We start from the raw sequence: 27,504 nt of genomic DNA, 5'->3' as shown, positions 1-27,504 counted from the left end.
CAGCGACGCGCAGATTTCTGTGAAAGAAGGAGAAGAAGCAGCAGAGGCCGAGGAGACCTTTTTCGTTTGTCATTCGCAACAAGTGCGGGACTTCTCATCGTTTTGGTTGCTGCTGCATTTATTGCATGGCTGCTGCGTGGCTATGCCCTTTTTTTGTCTTTGAGCTTAGACAGGGTGGCGGCGGCGGCAACGTCGACAGAAATAAGCTATCGCTGCATATGTATGTATGTAAATATGTATGTGAATATGCATGCACACTGCCGCCAACAAAAACTGCTGTACATATAAAAAAATGCAACGCTGTTTGCTGCATTCAACAGTTGATTCTCAGTGAGAGCAAGAGAGCGGGCTTGTCTGAGAGAGAGAGGGAGCGCGCACACGAGTGACATGCGCACCCCCACCCCCCTTTGGACCGGTAATGCTCAACAAGTTCATTTGACGATCTGTTGCGTCGCTCTGTCGCCGCGTCAGTCGTTGTCGCCGTGTGGGCTGTTGTTGTTGTTAATGGTGGAGGGGGGTGCGCCGGGCTAGGCAGGACGGGACCGAGCACTCGGCACTCGGCGGGGCCCTAATGCCAGTGCCAGTGCCAGTGCCAGTGCCAGAATGTCTGGCAGCCACGACTCTGGCACACACATAGACATGTGACTACACATGCACATGCATATGTATGTAGATGTGCCTGGCAGAGCTAGAAACAGCACCAGCAACCGCAGTCCCACAAACGTGGGGCGCTGTCGTCGCAGCACAGTGGGGCGAATATCAAATGAAAATGGTATTTTGAAAAAAAACAAAAAATTTAGATGATAATTTAAAATAAAGGAAAAAAGAAAATATAGAAAAAAGATGGAATTTATATCTTAACTAAAAAAAATATTTTTTTGTATAGATATGCACGTTATTTACCGATTAAAGGATCCAGAACCCGGTATTCCTATTCTTATCTACTCCTGCCAATCCAATGCCCTTGCATAACTCCTCTGCGCATGTAATTTGCTTCACGGTGCGCTTGTCGGGTTAGTCAGTGAGGCGACGACTGCGTCGCCAGGGGGGCTAAGCATGGTGGGAGGGGGGGAGACGTCGGGCTTGGGGACGGGGTAGAGCTGGTTCCGTCCCCTTCTGTCCGTTCCGAACGGGGCGCAACCAGCAGCGCGCTCACAAAAGCGCCGCGCGGCCGCGCCGACAAGAACGGGTATTGGTACGGGTCTCTCTTACACAAATGCACATGAGTGCACACAGATACACACTCATACAGTGGCGCAGACACCTCGCCGACGATTGTCGTCAGTTTGTCTGCAACGCTCAGCGCCGTGGTCTTGCATTGTTGTTATTGCTGCAGCATATTGGAACTGGCTCTGGGCTCTGGCTCCTCCGCCGTGAGAGAGGAGAGGCGACCCTATGGGCCACCGCCGCCGCCAAGTGTCTGCTGACACTCGTTCTCACTCACGACGACTCGTTCTCACTCACACACACACACACACACGCACACACAGGTGCTGTTGATGAGCTATTAGAACGCAGATACAACGACACTCAGATACACACACACACACACACACACACCCACATGCAAAAGGCAGGCAGCAGACCCAGACTGAGCGTCGTGAGTTTCGTTTCGTGTAGTGTCGTGTCGTCTCGTATCGCATCGTTTGCCCGTTTCATTTGGTTTCATTCTGGTGCCCCGGCCGCCTGTGTGCGCGAGTGTGAGTGAACAGCAAGAGCCAGCCGCCGCCGCCGCCGCCGCCGCCGCCGTAGCAGCAGCAGCGCAACGCCGGCAGAGGCATCCGCCGACATACACAGCAGCGAACTGCCGTCGAGCCGAGCCAGTCTAGAACGTATCTTTGAAGTAGAACGCTGAGGGCAGAACAATTGTGTTTTGGATTCCTTGCCGTGCGGATCGCGAGTTATGAAAGCGCAGCAGCAGCAGCAGCAACAGCAACAGCAGTAGTAGTGGCAGTAGCAGTAGCAGCCATAGCCATAGCCATATAGCAGCAGCAGCACTCGAGCAGCATTCAAAAAGAACAGCAGCGAAACAGCTCAAAACTGAAATCCAAACTCAGAAACAGCGCCATCGTCGTTCGAGCAGCACGCAGCAGCAAAAAGCAAAAAATAAATTATAAAATAACTATAAAATAAAAAAAAACAACAACTAAACACTATCTAACAAAACTGTTGAACGCGACCAAAGGCTAAAAACGTATATAGTTTTTTGTGTGAAATCAATATAACTATTATTTTTTTACTGTGTGTTTTTTTACGGAACTTTTTCCCGCGTGTTGTTGTTGGCTTACACACTCTGTGGGTTAACCTGTGTGTGCGAGAGAGCGGACGGACGTCGCTGTCAACGTGAACGTCGTCGTCGTCATCGTCATCGTTGTCGTTGTCGTTGTCGTTGTCGCAGTCACCGTGGGCGCCTCAGGCCAGACCAGAAACCAGGGCTGCCGGATCGCGAGTTATGAAAGCGCAGGCGTCGCACGCATGTAGCAGCATTGGCTACAACAACCACAACAGCAACAGCAACAAAAGCAACAGCTCAAATACCAACACCAACAAAGCCTTTTGATACAATCAAACCCATATACAAAGTAACTGGAAAGAGACAGAGAGAGAGAAAGAGATATCTATATTTTTGATAGAAACCGTTTTACACGACCGGAGCACCCAACATCGAACCAAAATGGATACCAGCGAACAAAGTTCGATCATCAATGGATCATCGGGAGTAGGAGTGCAAAAGCGACAGTCGCATTCCCAGTCGCAGTCCCACTCCCAGCAGAAGGATCAGTCCGAACCGAACAACAACAGCTCCTCGGGCAGCCCCAAAATGGGCTCTCGACGCATCTTCACGCCCCACTTTAAGCTGCAGGTCCTGGAATCGTATCGCAATGACAATGACTGCAAGGGCAACCAGCGGGCTACCGCCCGCAAGTACAACATCCATCGCCGCCAGATCCAAAAGTGGCTGCAATGTGAACCCAATCTCCGCTCCTCGGTGGCCAACAATCAGCACCAGCAGCAGCAACAGCAGCAGCAACAGCACCAGCACCAGCAGCAGAGCCATCAACAGCAGTCGGTGTCCCCCACACCTGGACAGGTGAAGACGCATCAGTTCCACACTTTGGACCATCCGTTGGTCCATCAGATGCACCATCATCATCATCTACATCATCATGCCGCAGCGGCAGCAGCAGCGGCTGCAGCGGCACACCATGCCCATCATCTGCTGGCCAATGGATTCGCTGCCGCCCACCATCCGCACCAGCACCAGCACCAGCATCCGCATCCCCATGCGCATCCGCTGGCTGCTCATCCACATCTGCATGTGCCTGTGGCGGTGCCCGTGGCCGTGTCAGTGGCAGCAGTGCATCCCCACCAGCAACAGCAACAGCAGCAGCAACAACAACAGCAGTCGCAGCCACAGCAGCTTCCAGCAGTCGCCAACAGCAGCAGCAGCCTAAGCAATGGCAGTGCCACCAGCAATGGCAGCTCCAGCCAAGGCTCCACCACTTCCGGTGGTGTCCTGGCGGCGGCCGTTGTGGCCGCAGTAGCCATGGCGAACAGCAGCAGCAGCAGCGGTAGCGGCAGTGCCTCCACAGCGACGCCAACGCCATCAGCCATCAGTGCCAACCCATTGCCATATACCCAGAGCAGCAGCAGCAGCAACCACAGTCCTAACGCTGCCAATGTCCAAGTGCCAACGCAAGTGCCAATCGCGGTCTCCCCGGCTGCCAGCCACATTCCACACCCACACCCACATCCACATGCCCATCCGCATGTGCATCCCCATGCCCATCCCTATGCCGCCTACCACACTTACCTGCCGCACCACCACCATGCCCTGGCTGCCCAGGCCCAGCCATCGCCAGCGGACCACCAGCTCGTGCAGAATCGCCTGGAGGCAGCCCCCACACCGGCGCCCATGGACCTGTCGCTGGGCAGCTCCGCGCGCCGCCAGCAAAAGCTCGAGAAGGAAATGGAGCTGGAGCACCATCGGCCGCGCAATGCTGCCGGGGTGGATCTGACCTTCAGGAAGCGCAAGGTGAACTGCACGCCCGTGCAGCCCGACAAGATCAGCAAGCTGGAGACGATCAAGAGCGAACCGGAGCCGGAGCCGGAGCACGAGCAGGAGCAGGAGAGCGAGGATGTCGACGTCGACGTGGAGGTCGAGGCGGAGGCGGAGTACGAGCGCAAGCTGCCCTCCAAGCAGGTCAAACTCTTCAAGCCGTATCTCCTGGACGACGACGATGAAGCCGCCGCCGGCGCTGGGGATTCGGAGGCTGACGAGGTGGATGCCCACGAGGAGGAAGATGAGCGCATTGTCGAGGACGACGATGATGAGGCGGTCGAGGGCGATGCCGATGAGGATCAGCACGAGGATCTGAATGGCAAGAAGCAGCAGCGTCGCCTCAAGAAGAACAAGAAGGTCGGCGAGCAGCGGGATCCCATTATCTGGAGCAACCATCCGTATCCGGCCTGCCTGTCGCCCTCCCCCCACGCTCGGAGCTCGCTCTCCGGCAGCAGCTTTCAGTCGCCGCTGGTCATGCACCTGCAGGCAGCGTCGAATGGCAGCGGTAGCGGGTCCCCAGTCTCCTGCCAGCTGCAGACATTTCCCGGCAGCTCCCTCGGCGGGAGTCCTCAGCACCAGTTTCAGAGCAGGAGCGACAGCAAGACATCCACGCCCATCCAGAGTGTGCTCAGCCCGTTCTCGGCACCAGCCCTCTCACCCACCGGCTTCTGCTGTCCCAAGGGCTCCCCCGTGTCCGGCTACGAGAGCAGCTCCTCCACCTACAGCGACAGTGCCAGCAGCAGCAGCAGGAATTGCGGCGGCACCACAGGCAGTGCCAGCAATTTCAGTCTCAATCTGCAGCTCCACGCCGCCCTCTACAACGACAACCTGATGTACATCCAGCAGCAGCAGCAACAACAGCAGCAGCAGCAGCAGCAGCAGGCGAACCTGCAGCGCTGGCTGGATCAGGATGCATTGGCCGCTGCCATGGCCGCCAGCAGCCATCATTCGGCGGTGCAAGTGCTGCAGGCAATGCCTGGGACCGGGCCAGCCTCCAACACGGCAGCCTCATCGGCGACAAATTTGACATTGGTGGCATAAGCGATGGAGCAGCAACAGTTGGAGGAGCAACAGATGGCCGAGCAGCGGGTGTGCGGAGCTGAGATCCCACCAACAAGTTATGGCAGTCACTGGGCCTGGCCTTCCTAGCGTTAAATAATTACCATATATTATACACTTTCTTTATGGGTTTAAGCGTACGTCGTTCTTCAGTTATTTGCTAAGGATTTCAGAAAAGAGGGGACATTCACATCCTTCGCCCTAAAATATATATCATATATCTTCCAAGCATATCAGAGCCCCCCACCTAATCACTAAGGATATAATAAATACATTTTTTTTTTCTCTAATTCTAAGAACAAATTAAGTTTAAGGAAGACGGATAATTTTTTTTGTCATTAAACATTGAACAATGGTCTTTAATACGCATATATTTTTTTTTCATAATTTTAGAAATGTAATTTAATTTCAAATTTTGGACCCTTTTTGCAAGCGTCGGAAAGTGTAAATAATTAATTATATTGTGTACAAAATCGGGTAACAGACGACGGAAAGGGCGCGGCGGAACATATTAATTTTTTCGCCCCAAGAATTTCAAAAGAATGGGTAGGGGGAAACGAGAGGGAGGGAATATTGTGACACTGCAACTGGAAAAACTGAGCAAACAAAAAAAATTGTTAAGAGTAAAGCTTTAAAACCAACAAAAATACACACACACACACTTTTACACACACACACGCGTACGGAGCTCTTATGTGTAAGGGTTTTGTTTTTTTCTTTTGGAAAATGGAAAATTGAAAATTCTTGTGATATACAAAACAAAAATACAAAATTTAATAAAAACAATACATAAAACGAAACTGTTGAAAACTGAAGCTTAACGAATTATAGAGATACACACATATATATATATATACATATATGTCTACACGGATTAATATATATACATATATATTTACACCCCAAAACACACGACAAAAAAGAGAGCCAGAACATTAGAGATATATACATACATTATATGAATAGTTACGGAATTACATTTTAAAGTTAATAATAATTATATACCATATACATATATACAATATATTTATATACAACGACAGAAGAAACAAAAATTAAGATGGAAATGTTTTTTTGCGTGCAACAAAGGGATATCTTTTTAAGGAAATGAAACCTATTTAAATGCCTAGATATATATACATACAATATATATAAAAATCAGTATTTTTATATATAACATTTGACATGAGAGCAACAGCAACAATAACAATAATTGTAACATTTGTGACCACAAACAGCAGCAACAGCAAACAGGAGAAAGAGCCAGAAAAACTACCAACAAAATAATGAAAAATGAATTGATTAAAAATTAACAACTGAAATCGAAAAAAAAACTTACAAAAAAAAATTGAACTGATTTTCTCATTGGATCATCGCAGCGGGGCGATATCTATGGGGGGGTATCTATGGGCGTGGTCTGGAAATATGCAACCAAAAACCGCATAAGATGCAGAAATCACAACTGACGGTTCAGAAGAAGAACCCTAATTTAGAGTTCGCAGAGTTCCTCCATTGATGGGAACCTTCTTTCTATAATCGATGGATTGGTCGATTCTTCAGATGTCCAAGCTGTTAGTAATCCATGTTATAGGTAAATTCCTGCTTTATCGAAATTGGGGATTTTTCTACGAAAACTATTTCTCCTTTAGTTCAAATTATCCATACAAGCCTCTTTTGTCACGCTTAGTTACAAGAAACTAAACCATTCCAGACGATTTAATATTCTTATACTTTCACCAATAGATGCTTTATTTATTTGAGCAGTTCTGTACTCAGGTTCTACAGCCCTTTCCGACCCTACCAATTCTACTTAACGAATTTCAATAAGACCAATGTCTTTTTGTTGTAGAAACTTTATCAAAACGAGCCTCAAAATTAATGTTTCACGTTAACTCAAATAATATTAATTGTGAAAAATAGTGAATAAATTTCAATAATTTGTTGCACAAAAATTCTATTCAGCTGAAGTATTAAATCAAAATGCATCAGTTTTGGGTGTCCTTTAAACATATGTTAATTCTGAAATCTAAAAATCTAGAAAATGTTTATATATTCCAAAGGTAGTGAACAAATATTAAAAAAGGTTTAATTGATTGAGACCACAGTCTTAATGATATGTTTATGGGATCAACCCCTTCATATCCCCCTTCATTGGCAAAGATAATCCCTTATTTTACCCCTTTTTTTTTGATTTGACTGATTGTTTTGTAAATAATTGTGTTATCATTTATTCTATATAGTTTTCTATAGTTTTAGAAATGCACTTAGTAGAAAGGAGTGCGGTTCGATTTGTGCATCCGTTGTATAAGTCATTATGAGACTATCTGTACCTCCAACAAAACCATCTGCAGGCCATGAAAATAGCATATAGATAAGAGCTCTAGAGAAATTACTAGCCAGATCCGATGGACAGATCCTTTACTTGATGGATGCCTTAATGTCAAGTGTTTGGATTATTTGGATCATCATTTGTATGATGATTAAGTGAGGTTAGGCGCGCATTCAAAGAACCCAACGCTGTTTGATCTTTCTCGGCGCACAAATGTTTTCAATTTCGAATATTCTTTTGCATTGTGACAACGCATACTCATAGGCCAGAGCTTTAAGGCTTTTGAGACTCTCACCTACACCCCTATCCATCCCCCCCATCGTAGTTATCCGTTCGGTTCCGTCCCGTCCCAACACGACTTGGTTCTGGTCAAATCGCTTGGCACATTTTGGCTATGCTGCCGCAGCGGGGTATGACTAAGCCGCAAATTCTATAATGATCGTATTTTTAAAACGTTTAAAAATAAAGTGCTCTCGTTTGCCAATGTGTGCGCCAATCACGAGCCCCGAGACACCACCACAAATCAGCATCAGCACCACGAGAGCCACCAGCACACCAGCGCACCACCGCCGCCGCAAGCGAACGAGAGGCATACTCATTGTTTTTTACGCGACGTTTTTCCTCTTTTTGCATTGTACGATTTCTTGGGATGAAGGCAACAAAAAAAAAGCCAACTAAATCCCCGAGCATAGAGTATCCACAGTCAAAGCGATCGTTGCCAAAGAATTTTTGCGACATTTTGCGACCAACAGATGGACGGACGGCCGGCGGGACACACGTGCGGGAGGGATACCCCTACGTAAGGAAAGGGTATAGCAGCGGGAGGGATATCGGGATTCGGATCGTACCGCATCGGATCTGCATGTGATTTTTTCGTTCAGGTGATCGTTCCCACGTAGTCAATGATCTTAGAATGGGTGGGAAAGAGAAACGTTGGGATGTGGAGGAACACAGTTGGCGGATAAACAAAATGGTGGAGGGGAATGGGGAAAAGTGGAACGGACGGAGTAAAGGGTACAAAATCAAAAGTGAGCAATTGAAGGGAGTGAAACATGAGGGAAACGAAAGTGAAGAGTAGAACAGTGTGAAGAGGAACTGTAAGGTAGAAGAATGTAGAATACATAGAAGTGGAACACACAAGGAGGAGAAACATAAGGAGCCTACAAGGAGTGTATTCGAACGGAGACAAATAGGAAGTTAAAAATATGACCGATCACGGACAAATGGAAAAGGAACAAACAGAAAGAACTGAGTGGGGGCATGGAAACAACGAACAGGAGGCACGGGGAAGGCGAACGAGAGGAAGTACAAAGGTGGGCGTGAAAATAAAAGAAATGAGAAGCACGGTGAAATGTAACAGAGACAGATAAAAAAGCCACACGTGAAAATACCGTAGCAGGGGAACGGAGGGAGTGGAACAAATTAAAGGAATGGTAAACGGTGAACGGTTTTCGAGTGGGGGAGCAACCGCAGAAAATTGCAAAATTTCGTTTATTTTCGTTTCGGTTTTGCTCTCCTCGTTCCGCGTTGCCGTGTCAACTTTTTTTTTATTTTTGTTGTACCGCTACTGTACGTGTTGTTGTTGTTGTTGTTGTTGTTGTTGTAGATTCAAGCCACGTGACAATTTTCGATTGCTCGGATGTACCCCACAGAAATATATATTTTGACTTGCATCAACGTCAACCGCCGCATCAGCATCAGCATCCACAGGGGGCATGCAGCCAAAGTTTACAAAGTAACGCAGAGAGGGGACGTGGGATATGGTACGTGGGACGTGACACCTGAGTCCCAGTCTCGAGTGCATTGCAGATGGCGATCGTCTATTTCTATATACATAGCTATATGTACATACGAGTAGTACCTATATGTTTTATATTGTTTGTTATTGATCAAGCAGGTTCTGGTTCTTTGATGTGATGTGATGTTGTAACCAGGGGAACCATTGTCGAGCGATTTCACAGACGATCGTGACATAATCTGTTATATGAATTCCTACATTTCGCGCAGATTTTTGTTAAGAGATTGTGAAATTCTAGTAAACCAGAGGTTCTAAAGGTTGCTGTTGGTGTAGGGCAAAATACCTTCTAGGCGATTGTTTCCCATATCTATCGTGGTATGAGAATCTGCTGATTGCGAGCAGAAATTCGCATACCCTACAGAGTATATTGATAGCTATTTATAGATGCAATCAGAGCGAAGATCAGCATTAAAATCAATCAGATTTCCTTCTTTGAAAGAGCTATCGTCCAAGGGATCCATCAATGTTCTGGCCACAGTCTAGCGGATCCATCAGCTCCATCGATAAGGGTAACTACCCAGCAACAGACTCTAGCCTCCCTCCCACTCCCGATTTGAACTAATAATTCATATGAAAATTGACTTTAAATTTGGCTTTGCTTTTTATCAGATTTTCAGTTTATTTTTGGGCCCAGACAAACGATACAAATAACAATCGAATAAATCATTCTCGAGTGCGGGCAAAAGCGTTAACTAATTATAGATCAGGCAGCCCATGGTACGGTTCCTCCACTCTTCTGACAGTGTCAAATCGATGCTCTTCAAATAAGTTCGTGGAGTGGCAACAAAACAAGATCATCGATTTTGGGCCTTGGCTAAAATATTGTGCAAGGTCCGCCCAAAAGCCCAGACCGAGACCGAGTAGAAGCCATTCCAGACCCAATTCTGTCCCGTTCCGTCAGTCACTATCTTGACAAACGGATAAATCGATATTGATAGCTGAAAACTTTCTGTTTGTTGGCTTGTTAGTGCAAGGGCTTGACCAGTTTCCGGCGGCTTATAGATATCTAATAGAAAATGATCGATGATCGATGAATGCTAGATCTTCTCCACTGGCCCGATCCATCCATCCATCCATCTGTGACTATATGTAGTTGCAGTAATCGTTTTGGTTTTCGGTTGCTTATTGTTTGTGGCTTTCATTAAATGCTAGGGTCATAAATATTACACACTTTTTGCTTAGAAAACTATACATATATGGAGGTGTATACATATGTATATGTGTACAAATTACTATATAAATCGATCGCATTCGATCGCCCTGGGAACGCTGGAATCGAATATGGGTGAAAAAAAAACACCATAAACATACATAAATATATGGACTGGGACAATACGAGTTCGAGTATATACACACACACACACACACACAAAGAGGAAAAGTTATGGCTAGACATCCTTGTAGTCCACAGATAAATGCAGAAAATTGTCTGGATAGCTCAGGTGCTCGGACATCCATTGCACCTGTGTCTCCTCGTGCAGATCGATTCCATGGGTGCGAAATCCAACTAAAAATATACAATAATAAAGATGAATATACATTTTTATAGGGACAAGAACGGGAAATATTTAATGGGAATATATGTACATATAGGAGGAAGCCACATTCGATTTTGGATACTCTTTATTATGATCCCTTTCAGAAAACATTTCAGTCTCTCTCGCTCCTTGGATTAGCATAAACAATTATATATAGAATCTGAATACCAGGTATCTTGATGACGAGGCTCGGGTGCCTCCACATAAAACCTTCCAAAAGAAAGCTTCTTCTCTCTAAAACTTTATGGATTCATCATCATTCCAGTGAACCGATCTTCATTGACATTTCTTAATTTATATTTGATCTACATATAAAAGCAAAATAGTATTCCTATTAAGATATCGATGGATCGATACTCCCAAACGGATGAGGAAGTTCGGGCCTCTAGACAGAAGCTTAGTACCCTAGGCATAGGAATTAATTATATAAATGATTTGCAATCAGTATTTTCATTAATGAGAGAGACAGGGTAGCGCTGATCGTAGTCTTAATAAATGCAGCCTATTACATGCACATATATTATAATGAATGAGATCAGACAGCGATTACTTCAACGAGACCTGATAACGATGGGTTATCCCTCACCCTCACCCTTTATTTTCACCCTTCACTCGATTCTCTCCCTCTCCCAAACGGTAATCCATCAAGATTAGGCCAAGATTCGAGTCCCAGGGAGCTACAGTTCAGTTTGAGTTAAGAGAGTTGAGAGTTCTTCAAATTAGTTTCGCATGGAAATCAAAGTTTGCTGCGCTATCGAAAAGTGTTAACGGCAGTCGCCAAGAGTTTGACTGAACAGTTCACGAGAAATTTCGTCATTTTTAATTATAGCATATGAACTGTAATTATAGATTGGCGATCGGCGATTGTCGATTCTCGATTTGAAGCGATAGCCGATTCTCAATTGCCTGCCAGTTGTGCAGAGTGCGTCCCGTCCCGTCCTCCCACACCACCCATCGAAAGTTTTTTCTACTTTTTCTAGTAGGTACTCACTAGTAGGTGCATACACATGTATGCTTGCTTATACGTCGAGCAAGTCCAAGTCGTAGGCCATATAATATATGTTTAAATATAGGAGTATCGTATACGTATAGAGAGCAGGTTTGTGGTAAGTATTTCTACTCTGATAATGATAATGGCTGATTACATACAGTGGGAGGCGAATGAGTGTTGGCCGGAGATAAGATTTGTGCAACGGGGCGAGTTCAAGTAGGGCGCATACGCATACGCATACGATATGATACAATATATGTATGTATGTATTCGTAAGCGTACACCATTCCATATTGTTCCGATTCTGCCACCGCTACAGATTAAGATTCAGTAGCGGTGGCAGGGCCAGGGGCTGTGGCTCTGGCTGTGACCAAGTCACGAGTTTAATGACCAAGCGAATGATGGCGCTACCCAAAAAATACGAGTAGTATAAATAAACGGAATCAAATCGCGTTCAAGTGGACATATGGGGAAACAAATCAAATCAGTAGATGGGCGGAGTATTGGTTATGATCGTGGGATTCACAGGGTATCCACCATGTTGGGATCTATAGGTTTGAATACTAGAAGGAAGCACTCTTAATGGGTTGTAGATGAAAGGATTCAAATATCGTTGATATTCCGAAATGTTTCGTAGTTTGAATGGAAGCAAATTATTTGAATGATGCTTAGAGTATGGGTCACGGAATTCATAGAAAATCTATTCAATGAATCAGTGCCTGTCCCTCAATGGTGCATGGATTCTGATCAAATTCGCTCTAAGTTTCAATTGAAACAAGAGAGCTGTGCTCATTGAGACTTAATATATGAATTTAAAAGGCAATCTCATCTTTGAGAAATCATAAATATTGTCAAAGGAATAGTTGAACCAGTAGCTTGGACAGCTGACAAACCCCAAGGGAGCTGTACTTATACGGATATTTATTTTAAATCTTTGAATGAAGGAATATGTTCTAAAACCACTTCAGATCGTTCCTATTGTCCAAAACCAAAGAAGAAGCCATCAAATGCTCGGTGAAGACAACCCCATTCCCCAGAGATCATAAATCATTCGAAAGAAACCAACCTGAACGATATAAACTATTAAACTAAAGATCACCGACGGGAGACAAAACCCCATAGACATGAGTACTTATATAGATATAGATATTTTTCTTTTTGGATCTTGGCGACAGCCAACAAAACCAAGAAATTTCGAGAGGGCCGGACCCCAAAGAGGGACCGAGGGAGAGTGGCGCCAAACCGTCTGAAAATTTATTGATCCCATTTTTATTATCGTCAACAGCACAACGGTGTGGGGGGAGCGGGAGAGAGAGAGGTGCCCAGGGGGAGCTCATAGCTCATGCCTAAAAATAAACCATAAACGCAGCAAAAACTGTTGAATGTTGAATGACTCCGATAAGGAGAGCGCCCAATCATCATAATCATTTAATAGATTGTGTTCCATAGAGCCGTAAAATGTGCCCCGCGAAACACCCGATCAACCGATCGTTTCAATTCCAAACGTTTCGCGTCTCATCTAATCTCCCCACTACCACTCCCACTCCAACCGTACCCGCAGCCGCTGTTCTACCCCCTCCGTCTCTCTGAGAAAAGAAACTTGCGGTTCAGTGACGCCATTAAAAAGTGCTAGTGAGATACAGAGGAGCCAAACCGCTAATCAATTTGTATGCACGATACTCGGTAGAGGGTATGTTGTATTCGTGCAAAAGTCTGTGCCAGATAAAACAAAGAAAGCAAGAAAATAGATAGGGAAGTGCACACAAAAAACACCTGCAAATCAATATAAATACCAAATAATTCTAGGATAAACAGAATGAACAGAGAGCTGTGCGTTATGGTGCATTGGTGAAATAAACTTCATAGAATTACATAATGAAATCAGTCAATCAATCATGAAAGAGAATGGAACCCCATAGCATCCGTTGGGCGCAAGATGTAGCCTATCCAGTAAACCGCCTCCAGTACCGGGTATCCAATTGTCGATGCACTTGACCACAGCGTTGACTCCGTTTTTTTTGTTGTTTGTTTTTTTCTTCTTTGGTTTCTTATGCAAGCCGTATTCGCAGGGGAACGGGTAGTAGGTGGGGGGTTTAGCTGGTATTAATTTCAATTATAATTTCGGTTTATTTTCATACAGCAACAATGTCAACTGGGGGTCTCCGCGCAGCGAGAGTAATGAGAATGAAAACTCGCTGACGCTGCAGGTGGGGGGGAAAACGAGGGACACACACACATACATATGTACATAGATAGCACTTGACGATCCGATCCGATCCGGATCCACCAGACAAAACAAAACATTGTTGCAATCCGAGAAGAGTGAGAGAAGCGAGAAGTGATGGAATGTCCAACAAAACAGAGTTGTATGCAACTTAAGGAAGCTCCAGACAGAAAGAGACATAATGATCTCCAATTACTTGAAGACGTCTAAAGAAGAGGCTAAAAATACTTTGAATCATTCTCAGATTTTAAGTGTAAATAGGAGTAAAAGCTTGGAAAGCCAATGACGTCTTTGAATCGCCAACAACTTTACAATCTGGGGATGAACGTCCTCCATCGGTATTCCATGAAAAGATCTTTAAAAACAGAGAGGAAGGCATTTCCGATTCCACAAAGGATATGGCCATGTCCGCCGTCTATCCTGCCATTCTCGTATCCTCAATTCTCAAGGTAATACATTTTTGATAAATACTCATCTATAGAACTAAAAAATATGGGATTAAAATGGGATTAGGACTGATTGTTCTTCTGTCAGCTGTAAACATCTATCAAATGCAATATGGCTCCTGGAAATATAGCATCAAGGCAATTGAGGGTTCCCAAAACTTTCAAGAGGTCTTTAAAAACAGAGAGGAAGGTATATCCGATTCCACAAAGGATATAGCCATGTCCGCCGTCTATCCTTCCATTCTTGCATCCTCAATCCTATAGGTAATAAATTTTTGATAAATATTCATCTAAATAGCTCAAAAATATGGGATTCAAATGGGATTAGGACTGATTGTTCTTCTGTCAGCTGTAAAAATCTATCAAATGCAATATGGCTTCCAGGCAACGATTAAGGGTTCCCAAAAGTTCTGTTCTCTCAACGTCCGATTGAATTACTTTGATTGAAATGGTATTAATCGCTGGCGCGCCCTCACCCACCTGATGCCCACCTACAGGGGTTGTGTACACACAGCTGCTGCTGCTGCATATTAGCCCACCCAAAAACTAAGGCGTGGCATGGCCAATTGTCACACAACACACACACACACACACAAATACGGACACACGGACACATGGATATGCACAAAAGAGATGGCAGGGCAGGCGCTGTTCAGCGCTGTCTCCTTCCCGCTTGCAGGTTGCCATTGTGTTTGTCTGATTGACGAAATGCAAACGAAAATGTGTCGAAATGGGACTAAGCAAATGCAATAAGTGAGGAGTGCAAACGAGAGAGCCAGCACGAGAGAATGGTAGGGGGGAAGGGGACGAGACCGACAAACAGTTGCCATAAAGAGATGCAAGAGAGCCAGGCACAGGCTGAGGCTGAGGCAGAGAGTGATAAACATTGAGGTGCGATTTCCGTGCGCCGCCGTTTCACTGGAGTTCTCGCGCACACAAGTAGGATGAGGAGGATAAGGAGGGTAGCAGCAGCAGCAGCGGGGGGTGGGGGCAGGAGATGAGGTGTGGAGTTTGGGGGTGGAGGTGAGACGAGGCGAGGTGATGGCGAAGGTGTAAATACAAATAAGCGGAGGTGATATCTCAGAACTTCCTTTTCACACATTCGAAAGAGCAGCACCCCACACAAATGCAAACACCCTGCACACATACACACACACACACACACACACGCATAGTATAAGGGGAGAATGAATAGCAGGTGAGGTATTCCCGCTCATCGAGTGGCATAATTTGTTAGTCACTCTCTCTCTCTCTCTTACTCTCTGGCTGTATGCATGCAAATCTCGTGAGCGGACTCTTGGGGAGCGCCTCACCTTCTCTTGAAATACAATTTTGCACACAGATGCACAGGCTCATGCACATTTGGCGTGCAGTTGGCGTCGCTGTCGGCACGCCAACGCCACCAAAAAAAAAACAACAAAAAAGAAACAAAAATGTGTTGCTGTTGTTGCTGCTTTCCGGTGAACAGCAGTGAGAAGAGAGAGAGCGGGAGAGATCCGCTGCTGCCAAGCGCAGTGCGCAGCCGGCGGCAAATCATGAAAGCGCCTCCTCAGACGCACGAACCAGCAGCAGCAGCGGCAGTGGCAGTGGCAGCGGCAGCGGCAGGAGTAGAAGCCAGCGATGGAGAGAAGTTAGAGGAATGGGGGAAGGAAGGGAGAATGTAGAATGGAGAACAGTGAAGGAAAGAGAAGGCAAAGGCAAAAGCCAAAAGAAATGCGTTTCTTTTATTTTTGACGCGTCTTAGATTCTCTGCCGCTGCCGCTGTCGCTGCCTACCTCTGCCACTGCCAGGGCTCGGCGTCATCGTCATCATCATCATCATCATCATCATCATGTTGTTGCTTTTGTAGATTTTGTTTTTTGATTCTTTTTCGTTTTTTGATTTCTTGGAATCGTATCTACTTTGAACCTTCCACGTTCCCGAACACCGCCGCCCGAACCGACCAACCGACAACCAACAAGCGTCCGACGATCCCGGTCCCGGTCCCGGTGTCGGGGAGTGCATTGTATATTTGAATTTCATTTCAATTTAAATACAATTTTCTATGAAAATGCACGCACTACAAATACGTGCAATCGTTACCATCTCCAATCCCCGACACACCGCCACCCTCCCACCACCGCCATACAATCCATGGGCCTCGAGGCACCCCAGGCAGCAACAAATTGATCATGTTTTGAATGCATTTCTGTTTGATTTGAGTTCGGATTTGTGTATCCGTGAATGCAAAAGATGTTCGATAGAAGGGAGAAAAATATGTAGAAAGAGGGGATGGGGTGGGATGGGGAATATATGGAATATACTGAATATTCCATTTTATTTGTACTCAAATTGGGACTGCAAATAATTGATCCTACAGATGAGAATCTTAGATCTTGGAATTCGCTATGAATTCTATTTGTTTCAAGGTCTACCAATTAAAGATCTGGCAAACCATATTACACAACAAATATGGACCTAAAAGCCCTGAAAGTTTTACCAACAAATCGAGAAATTAGGGAGTTTCGCAAAAAAAAAACTAGGATATTTTAAGGATGATATTCTTATAAGCAGATTAAGGATGCCTGCCACATGTAAATCAATATCCTTGGATGAAATGAGGAATGCTACTCTAACTGCAGTTTATGGCAATGGAAATAATACATATATCTAATCCTATAGTTGCATGTGTTCCTATTTGGTGAAATATATTTTTCAAGACAGTGAATACGAAATAAGGTTTTAATAAATGAAAATCGTTGAAACTTGCGAAGTAAAATATCCTTAAGATATAATCTTTTCGAACTCTGTTACGATTCTTACTCTATGATGAAATATATTATTTAGAAACAGTGATTGAAAAGCTGAAAAACATTCCAAAATTTTAGAGGTTGAGATTTGTATATTTATTAAGTGAACTAAAAATTTTCTGTGTGGACATCATTTAATTTTATACACCTTTCATACCTTAAAAGGATCGCAGCAAATAAAATAAAATTCGAATCCTTTGAAGTTTTGGAATAATTTGTCTTGTTTGCATCCATATAAATGGGGAGTAACCTACTGACAGACTTTACAGGTCCTAGTATCATTAAATATCATTAAAAGAATGACTAATAAAGAACGGAATATCATGAATAAAACTTTATACATATATCCGTATATCCAGTATTAGTATCTTGAGAAGATACACTAGATAATCATTCTCGTGGACAAAAGCATTTCAAATTGTAAAAACTATCATTTTTTACCCAGAAATATAGTTTTGATATAACATACACCATTAGGTTCCCACTGTATACCCTATGTCAGTAGTATTTAAGGTTGAAGTAGGCAAACAAAAGGTGTCTTTGGTGTCCCTTCACGAAAGCTTTGAACAAACAAACCCAGCACTATTTAAATATCCTTTCACATAACTTTTTATTACAATTAAAGGATCATTGCCTCAAAAACCAAAGGGATTGAAATTTGGAGCAAAAATATAGTGCAGAAAGTATCCCTCTAAGTGTTTCCGCCTCTACGTAAGCCCCAAAATGCTTCTATAAAGATTGACCTGGGCTTGACTTTTTAACCCAAATCCCCGTCGATGCACGCAATAAATGATGCTGATCCCCGATCCCATGATTGGGTCTGAGATTGGTATAGGAATGGGCAAGGAAATAGGTATAGGTATAGGGATACGTTTTGGTGTTGCATTGGCCCACACTTAAGCCAGGCGTGTTGAGGAGCTGTGTGAGTGTGTGTCTGCATCAAGGACACAGGCAACGATAGAGAGAGAGGGAGATAGTGTGTGCAACATGTGGATGGATGGATGACCTTTGGGAAAATACGTGTTGATCGATGTTTCAAACTATGTACTTGCTCTCGCTCTATCCCTCGCTTTCTGTGCCGTTTGTTTAGAGTTCTCGAAGAAGACCCTCTCACCTTTCAAATGTGGAAATTCCTTGGATCGAGAGAAGGCCATAAGCATGCAAATAAAAATTTCACACCTTGGCCGAAACGAACACAGGAGGGTGCTGCACTGAGAGGTGCACTCTACTCGGCTGCACTCAGCGCTGGATCGTCGTCGCAGACATCTGGGGAAATACCCAACCTGCCCGAAACATATGGACTCGAAAAAGAACCAAGGATCTTGGCCGGCCGATTGTCAATGAATAGAGCGAGAGAGTGAGATAGGGAGAGAGCGCGGCCGAGGACGAGGCCGAGGGCGAGAGAGATCTTCTTGACCAAGTGGTTCCTGAAAAATCTTCACAAAAATACGTATATAATTCTTAAATCCCAGCCGCAGGTATTTAGTTCCGCCTTTTGTCTGTCTTTCGGAATTCCCAATGCTATTATTGCACCTAAGCCACTGCCAGCCAGCGCAGTGGCAATGGCAGTGGCAGGAGGAGGAAGAGGAGTGGGAGTAGGAGTAGGAGTAAGAGTAGGAGGAACATGCACCATTCCATCTCTCTCCCTCGCTATGTGTATGCCATCTCGCTCTTGATCATGCTATTGTCGCCGCGGCGCCGCAGGTCAGGCCAGGCTGCTGCTGCTGCTGCTGCCTCGCTGGCTGGCTGGCTGGCTGGAACCCAACAGCGATGCAACGTGCTCTATGCTGCTGCTGCTGCTGCTGACGCTGACGCTAGAAAATCCACACGCACTTTTCATTGTACTGAATAGATTTTTCATTCGTTTTGTCTGCAGGCTGAATGGTCGCCCGAAAACCAGCCCAGCCGAACACTTGGCCGAATAGTTTTGCCCAAAGGGGAATTTGAGGAAACCTGCCTGGAATGCAGGCAATAGCTATAGCCCATGTCTATTCTGTATACCCCCGGGGGCATTGTTCCATATACAAAAAGAGAGGAGAATACACTTCTTTTTTGTTTGTTTTTGTTTCGCTGAGACATTGATGAATTGAAGAATGATTGCTGCAGTGTGCTGCAGGGCGGATCGCAGTCGGCGACTGAGAGGCACAGACGGTGCGGTGCGGCACGGCAAGACACGGTACGATACGGTACGGCTCGTTTGTGTTATTCAATAGAAAAATAAATAAGTCAGACAGACATGCACTTGGCCGGGCCAGACTGACTGGCACCTTTTCCTTAATTTCTAAGAGACGCTAGGTCTGCTTCTGACAATAGATGAATGCTGCACAGATACACAGATAAAGAGATATAGGAGATGCAGGAGAGACCGAAAAAGATGCTGAGATGAGATGCTCCATCGCCTCTTGCATTTAGAGTGCCTGTGGTAATTGATAGCCGGAAAATCCTAGTGTGCAGACTGGACTCACCCGCTTTGCGTTCAGGTGTTGATAATTCGGCCATCAGGTCGGCGAGGCTCTTCTTTTGTCCACTTTCGCTTATGGGCGAGATCAGTTTTTGCGTGTACGTGAAATCCTATTAATGACCAAGCGGAATCCATCAGTCCATGAAATCGAAATGTATGGTAAAACACACACAATTGAATTGAATGCAACTGAACTGAACTGAACTGAACTTAAACTCAAGGGTAGGTCCAATTCCTTCCTCCCTTCTCACTCACATCATCGTTGTAGAGGCGAACGGGAATGTTTTTGAAGGACTCCTGGTCGCCGTACGGCTCCATGAGTCGTCTGTTGACGGCCCAAAACTGATCGAACTTATCATTGATAAGGCCCAGCCAAAGCTGATTGTGGTCTTTCTTTTGCATGGCCGAGATGACCAGACCGCGATGCTTCAGCACATCAGCCTCCTTCAAGCAGGACATGTAGTGCGATTCCAACAGCTCCCTGCAAAACATAAGATATACGGAAATGGTTAGTGGACATGGCGCTGTGGCAAAAGCTTTCGCTTATACTTTGAATTCATTTTGACCAGCGTGTCCTCCGGGAATTTGGAAAAGTGTATTGTCAGACCCCAGGGCGTGCAGTCCTCCTCCGGATGCAGCAGATCGTAGAGCACACCTAGGACATACAGAACAGCATTAGTTTGCAATAGGAGTTTGGGCCAAGAGTCTGTCCTCTGTCCTGCCCACCAGTTGGATAGTGCAGTCGCAGCGGTATGCCATTGTAGTCGAACCAGACAGCACCATCCTGATGCTCGGCGGCAATGTAGCGGGTGAAGTACTTTCGCACCTGTTAGGGCAAGGGTTTTTAGTGGCAATTGGAATGGCAATTGGATGAGCGAACGGGGTGTGTTACCTTATCGGTGACCAGCGGCAAGTAGCTGAGGCGGGAGACCATCAGGTAGAAGGGCTCTGGCCTGATGCCCACTATCTCGTCGCGGTCAGCTTGGAAGCAGATGCCAATCTGACCCTCCCATATCATGCGCAACACCTCGCGGTCGTGGGCCATGGCTATCTTTTGCTTAAACTTTTAATTATTATAATTTTTTGTTTTTGGCCTCGAACAGTGTAACCAGAGATGGCATCAGTACATCGATATGGCACTGCTGGCGGTATCGATATATCGTCCACTAACGCGTTAGTGCTATTTAAAAAAATTATATTTTTAATACAAATTAAATGCTTTTATCTCAACTAAAAAATTTAAATTAACCAATTGCAATTACTATACTACACCGGCAAGCCATTTAGCGAATGATGTTCATAACCATCGCAGCTTCATATCGATGTCGATCAATTGCAGTGGCCATTTACGGTATATTATATACTTTTATATATATTTTGACGTCGAAATATTTCATCGTCTGTCTATCAAATTTCATTTTAAAAGGTATATTAACTAACATAGGGAATAGAAACTCTCAATCGTACTTCCGTGCATCACTTATTCCACTGGATTGCATCCATATCGTTGTCACTCATTCACTTTCAAACAATTCGAGTTTTGGCGCGCAGCTCTAGCGACTATCCAGTCGATATTATCGATGGCCAAACTGCTTTCTTCAAATCGGTTAATACTCTATTTTTCGCTCTCTTTAAACCGGGTTTGAATCGGTAGCAACAATAAGTTTCATTCCTTACACACTTATGATCTTGGAGAGAGAACGATTAGCCCATTGTCGACCAATGGGAATTTTAATTCCCTCCACGAAAATGATGAGTCTTGAAGAATTTTAGTTCAGTTAAAAGATATCGTCAATATGAAAGACAGGATGAATTTAAAAGAAGATTTCAGAATTCAGAACGGATTTTCTTGCCGCCAGTATTTTCCATTATTGTTAAGACGCGATATGGACCCTCTTGTCCCTTGCAGCAATGTAGAAATGGTGTAGAAATACCATTTAGAGCCATGTCATATGCCACATTGAATACTAAATGATAATCGGCATCAAATTCCTGATCGATTGCCATCCAAATCTCAATTTTAAAAAAAATTTAAAAACCAGCAGGTCAAAAAGTGGATTTCTAACACTGTCGCTCCTATGGGACTTATATGAAAAGAAATCGGCAAAACTTGCCAACAAACGTACACATTTCCCCTTCAGGTGTCGCTTTTGATAATTACATAAAAATGTAGTTAATATGTAGCAAATAAGTAGTTAGATTCTAGTAGCTATGTAAATTGTTGTTGACCTTTTATGCTTAAGCCTTATTTTATAAACAATCAAACAAAAAAGTGTCTAGTGCTGCATTTCCTAGCTAACTAGTAATATTCAACCGAATATCAAAACCGAGGAATATGATGTAATCATGAAAACTAATAATGTTAAGTATTTTCGGTATATTTCTGAGGGTAAGACCGTATATCTCATCGATAAGTGCGATCGACTGCTCGTTTTACATTTTAGCTGCGGTTGTGTGTGTTTTTGTAATTGTATTACCGTGAAATGTAAATATGAAGTGGAATCTCGTTGCATATGCCAGCACAAACTCAATTCTATTGCGAATTCCCCGATTTGGATGAGAACTAACGCAAACGCAACGATCCAGTGATCCAGTAGAGGAATATCCGAGGCGCATTGAGTGGATAGATCGGTAGAAGACGACAACAGTGGGACGACGACAACGACGGTCTGGTGCTCAGGCGGCGCGGCGCGGTGTGGAACGGACGCAACACAGAATGGATGTTGAAATACCTGTTTTGGCTGGATATCTTAATGTTCCAACACAAACTGGATTTTCGCTAAATCGCATCTCAAAAAAGGTATGAAACCTGTGTGTAGCACTCCTTCCTGCCCCTATTCTGCAATTCTTTTTTCTCCCGCACATCCCATCCATCACATACATTATGCACACGAATTGAATATATACATATTTCGATATTTTTGCAATTCAAATTTAAATTTGAATTTGAATATTTTTGCCAAATGCGCATTTCGATAAAGCGAGGAAGAGACAGGACACACAAACACACACTATCGAATGTGTGTGGAGTTTTCCCGCTTGTATGTGTGTGTGTGTGTATATACCATCCATCTGCCAGTGTGCATGGATGGACGTACCACCTCGTACTTGTTGCATACAAATGAAGCCTGTCAGCGGCAGAGGGAGCGGGACGTAAGTACACACATGCCACCAACATAAGTGTCGCTGATTTGCGTACACACACTCGCACGCACGCACACACACAACACACAAACACACTCGGACACTGGTGCCCCACAGCTGGTCGTCGATTCATCCAGGTTTCGTGGTATTCGTGTGGCTTAATGTTTGTGGACAGGAAATTCTTGAGCACGCAATAAATTGGTAGAGCTCCATGTACGATACATATGTATGTTTTGATGTTTCCTATGATTGTATGCGTGTGTGGTGCCGCCTGAGGAGTTATGTAAGCCCCCCCAAGAGAATCTCCCCAGATGCCCTAGGAACACACTCGGAATTAAGCTCTAGGTTGACCTTTAAGCCTGCCTTCAACAGCTGTCTGTTGTACCTGCGACCTTCAGGTGGAGGTACACCCACTAGAGAAAATTTGAAGGCGCCTGCGTGACCGAAAGTTGGACTCTGAATGTTGTGCAGCACGCAGCACCTTCCCCAGAAGATTGGCTTTGAATCAATATAAGTGGAATCCTTTGGGCGCACAATACCCCTAAAAAACTATCCATAACATGAATAATAGCCTGATCCTGCAAGCCCCAAAGCGCATACCATAGATCCTATGGGTCACAAGCAAGAGAGTACCATTTGTGCCATCAAATCTTTCTAAAACTCCTATTGATCCTTTTTTGTTATTGTTTTGCAGAAACCATGCAGTCGATATTGCCTGCTGTTCAAGGCCAGTCGACATGGGATTGCCCGCCTGGAGATGTGCGAGAACAAGGACGATAAGAATCCCAAGATATTCACGCTCGAGAATTGTGTGAAGATCACACAGGACCCACCGCCGGACAAGCTCATTCACATTGTCAAGCACAATGGCACACTCACCGTCAACACCAACAGCGATGAGGAGCTAAAGGATTGGATCACAGCCCTCCAGACGGTCGCCTTCTGTGACACGGCAGCTGGAGGTCATGCCGTCCATGGCGGGGCCATCGAGGAGGATAACGACCTGTATTGCAGCTCATTTGTACGTATCTCGTATGGCCTGGTGTGATAGGGAAAAGTGTATCTGAGTGTTTGGGCGGACAGCAGGCAATGCTGGTATCATCGATCATGGCTGTGGATCATACGAGCAGAACATTTCCTTCTCGCATCCGGACGCTGTGGTGTTGTCCGGTCCTTCCCATGCGCCCCCAGGCGATGCTGTGCCGAATTTTGGCTGCAAATAAGAATTTATTTATATGTTTATGGTTCGTCTCATGCCATAGCTCAATGAGGCCTTTCCATTCGAGTTTCTGGAACGTTTCGAACTGTTGGACGCCAGTGGACGCTGTAGACAGTGTCACGCTGCCGGTGCCACAACCGCAGAGCACCTTTTGTGGAGGAGATAGTCGCAGCAACGAGAACTGCCATACCCTCGAAGGGCCAGCGATAGTGTATACTAAAGTCATGGCCACAGATTACTTTCGTGGAGATGTGGTACTCCGCTGGGGGCTCCATTTCGAGAAATAACTTACAAATCACTTCCAGGAGCATACGGTTGAAGAAACTACTGACAAGCCTACTCGCCTACTTCTCGATTCTGGTTCTGATTCGTTTTGTGCTTCCGTTTCTCTTGCAGGATGGCCTGTTCATGATTACGCTGATACCCTCGGAGGCCTCCATACGCTGCAGCATCGAACCGAAGACGTACATGCTCCAGATGACGCCGACGGAGCTGCAACTGAAATCGGAGGATCTGAACGTAACGATTGCCATGTGGCCGTATCGATTCATACGAAAGTATGGCTACCGCGATGGAAAGTTCACCTTCGAGGCGGGCCGCAAGTGCACCACCGGCGAGGGGGTCTTCACGCTGGATCACACCAATCCGCAGGAGGTATTTCGCTGCATGTCCGCCAAGATGAAATCGATGAAGAAGCTGATCAGCGGCGACAGCCTCAGCACGATCGAGTGCGGTGAGAATCAGTTTAGTGCCGCCGCTGGCATGGAGCCGGGCTCTCGGAGCCCGTTGCCGCCATCGCCATCGAGCAATCCGCACGCTGGCGAATTCGAGATAAACTCCACACAGAGCTGCATATCGTTGCGGGGATTCATTAGCTCCAATGATTCGCTGAATAACTTTGCGGCGAGCAACGGCAGTGGAGGAGCGGCGGCAGCGGGCGGTGCTGGCGGTGGCGTCGTCACCTCGGTCACCCTCTCAGTGCCGCCCAACAGCTGCAGCAGCAACAGCAGCAAGCACATTCCGAACAAGCCGCCGCGCAAGCTGGGTGGCTTGGTGCCTGCCAGCGGTCCTGGCAGCCAAAACCATTGTGATAAATACAAGAATATTGTGAAATATGAACCTGTTGCCATAACGACATCCTCGCCCTCGGATGCCAACAGTAAGAATGGCGGCGGTAGTGGCTCCTCAATGGTCATCCTCAAGCCGCCCTCGCCGGAGACCACCACATCGCGCTCTGGCAGCACCTCCAGCATCTCCAGCACACCGCCGGACCTGCCGCTGCGCAACGAGAGCACCAAGCCGCTGCTGGAGCGCGATTACGAGTGCATCGAGAACATTACGGAGGCATGGCGCACACGCGGAGTCGGCGACGTACGGCACTGCGAGCGCATACCCCCAATACTCTGCGACACATCGGATTTTGTCCGCTCGCGATCCGGATCCACGCGCAAGGATCTAGCGTCCCAGTCGAGTGGCAGCAACACCACCAAGATCATCGACATCGACATTGGCGAGGGCGTAACGTCCCCGACCCTGGCAGTAACGCCCAACAATTCCGTGGGTGTGCTGATGTCCTCGTCGGACTCCAACTACGATCGGCTGGACTTCCTTTCGCCCAACAATAAGACATCCAGCGGCTACAAGACCATCGTGAATGTGACGCTGCCCGGTAATCGAGTGCGCTGCAGTCCACCGCCGCCAAATGAATATGAATTGATCGCTAGTCCCGATACCGAGAGCTTTCGCAAGGCCGATGACAGCCATTTGGGGTATGGCGTTTTACGAAAATCAACGAGTGCCAATAATAACAATAGCAACAACAACAACAACATTGGAATCTCTAGCAACAACAACAGCAATGCAACAACGAACAAAAGCAACAACGAATCTGCTCTAGATCATCGCAGCTATAATGGTCTGAACTATACGATTGTCAGCAAACCGAAAAGAGTGTGAAGTGTGGAGAGTTTATCTGAGTGTGGCAAGCAAAATTCGGTTTCCGTTTTATCTCCCCAACCCCCTTCCGGCCCAATCGTGCTTCAGAGCAGCAGGGACTCAAAATAATCCACATCCCCCGAATCTCTGCGTATACATATCTACATACGCTCTTGCAAATCTCCAGGGTTAATCCAAGCCAAACGAAGTGCTCCAACAGGCCTATCCTTGTACTCGATCGTTTGTACCGGTCAGGAGGATGTACCCTGTCTCCCTGTCACCTGTTGCTGCCACCACCTCCCCCAAAAGTAGAGATCTCCTTCCATAGAGTGCAGGGCATTCACATAGAATGTGTTCCAATGTTTGATTTACCATATCACAGAATCTGCAGGTTTCGTATCTCATCGATCGAGAGAGATCTTGGCCTGTTTACACTGGCTACACGTTTCAATGTATCTTTTTCCTTTTGTGAGTCCACAGAAGAGTTCATTTCGTGTCTCTCGATCTCCTTATGGCCTGGTACCGTAGTAATCTGATTTAACTGTTGGAGGCATTCCTTAACCTAAAGTATCTCCTCTAGATCGAACGAAAGTTGTATTATTGTTTCTCGTTTCTGTTTTTTTTTTGTTAAATTTATAATCTGTGATTCTATTTTTTTAATAACTCCCAGCTCTGAAAGCACTGCCCGCCACTTGACTCTGATTTTTCGTAGCATTTTTTCAACCAAACTCAAACTCGACTCGCAGGCATGAGAATCATTATTACAGTGGATGATCGTTAGGGAAAGGACACCCATTGAACTGAATCGAGCACTAGATACATAAACAATTCCAGTTAAAGCCATCAGTTCCATTAGGAGCAGTACATTCACATTTACAGAGGATGTTTTTTTTTTCCAAGCGTAGAATATATTTATATTCTAACCACCGGTTGAATATATATTTATCTAAAACTCAAACACTTGCGTAATGTTAAACAATCTACTTATGGATTTAAAAATGAAATCGCAAATGGTCCCTGTTCGCGTATCATATCGCTTATGCGAAATTTTGTGCAACGAATCAATGTCATTCGATGACATGCGATGTGCCCTAGTGGAACACAGGGATAGTCTTATATTAAGGTTAACATTTGGGAAAATATCCCTGAATCTATTTTGGTATTTAGTTGTAAATCGGAACCGATCGGAACAATATCAGATCGGCTGACTGCATAATATACATAGCTGCCATAGAATTATAATCCGTCATATATCAATTTTGTTTTCAAGATTACTTAAACAAAGCATTCGATATACTTAAGTATTATAAAATTCCTAAAACATAACATAAAGCTGCCATCAGATGGGTTTTGGTGTCTCCAGACATATGTATGTGGCCGCGTTCTTTGCCATAGAAAGATCTGAGATCGAAGCCCAAAACTTATTGAGACTTTCAGGGTTTTCTTTTGTTTGTTTTTGTTTTTTGTCAATCAAAAATGCACTGTAAATATTTTTCTCACAGCACCCC

At 45.3% G+C, this 27,504-nt stretch overlaps 3 protein-coding genes across 3 annotated transcripts; 2 read left to right on the top strand and 1 right to left on the bottom strand.

Moving 5' to 3' along the window:
• Positions 1–1,811: 1,811 nt before the first annotated feature.
• On the top strand, positions 1,812–5,795 carry LOC108164619 (RNA polymerase II degradation factor 1). The gene has a single exon (XM_017300457.2). The coding sequence runs from the start codon at positions 2,675–2,677 to the stop codon at positions 5,102–5,104; it is 2,430 nt and encodes an 809-aa protein (XP_017155946.1). The 5' UTR covers positions 1,812–2,674; the 3' UTR covers positions 5,105–5,795.
• A 4,547-nt stretch (positions 5,796–10,342) lies between these two features.
• Positions 10,343–20,823, bottom strand: LOC108164668 (autophagy protein 5). Its single transcript, XM_017300521.2, has 6 exons — positions 20,591–20,823; positions 20,425–20,524; positions 20,248–20,353; positions 19,954–20,179; positions 19,703–19,808; positions 10,343–10,756 (listed from the first exon to the last, which is right to left on the bottom strand). The coding sequence occupies exons 1-6, from the start codon at positions 20,741–20,743 to the stop codon at positions 10,638–10,640; spliced, it is 810 nt and encodes a 269-aa protein (XP_017156010.1). The 5' UTR covers positions 20,744–20,823; the 3' UTR covers positions 10,343–10,637.
• Positions 20,824–22,115: 1,292 nt separating this feature from the next.
• On the top strand, positions 22,116–27,501 carry LOC108163060 (rho GTPase-activating protein gacZ). The gene is made up of 3 exons (XM_017298135.2): positions 22,116–22,498; positions 23,537–23,863; positions 24,458–27,501. The coding sequence occupies exons 1-3, from the start codon at positions 22,415–22,417 to the stop codon at positions 26,015–26,017; spliced, it is 1,971 nt and encodes a 656-aa protein (XP_017153624.1). The 5' UTR covers positions 22,116–22,414; the 3' UTR covers positions 26,018–27,501.
• The last annotated feature ends 3 nt before the right edge of the window (positions 27,502–27,504 follow it).

Source organism: Drosophila miranda, chromosome XL, assembly GCF_003369915.1.
Source record: "Drosophila miranda strain MSH22 chromosome XL, D.miranda_PacBio2.1, whole genome shotgun sequence".
Lineage (NCBI taxonomy): Eukaryota > Metazoa > Arthropoda > Insecta > Diptera > Drosophilidae > Drosophila > Drosophila miranda.
This window is presented reverse-complemented; position numbering and strand designations above follow the sequence as displayed.

Coding starts and splice junctions, on each gene's coding strand:
- LOC108164619 (XM_017300457.2), top strand. CDS start 2,675: ATGGATACCAGCGAACAAAGTTCGATCATCAATGGATCATCGGGAGTA.
- LOC108164668 (XM_017300521.2), bottom strand. CDS start 20,743: ATGGCCCACGACCGCGAGGTGTTGCGCATGATATGGGAGGGTCAGATT. Junction 20,525..20,590: donor TGCCGCTGGTCACCGATAAG/GTAACACACCCC, acceptor TTGCCCTAACAG/GTGCGAAAGTACTTCACCCG. Junction 10,757..19,702: donor AACACCTGAACGCAAAGCGG/GTGAGTCCAGTC, acceptor GTATATTTTTAG/TTGGATTTCGCACCCATGGA.
- LOC108163060 (XM_017298135.2), top strand. CDS start 22,415: ATGGATGTTGAAATACCTGTTTTGGCTGGATATCTTAATGTTCCAACA. Junction 22,499..23,536: donor TAAATCGCATCTCAAAAAAG/GTATGAAACCTG, acceptor ATTGTTTTGCAG/AAACCATGCAGTCGATATTG. Junction 23,864..24,457: donor ACCTGTATTGCAGCTCATTT/GTACGTATCTCG, acceptor TTTCTCTTGCAG/GATGGCCTGTTCATGATTAC.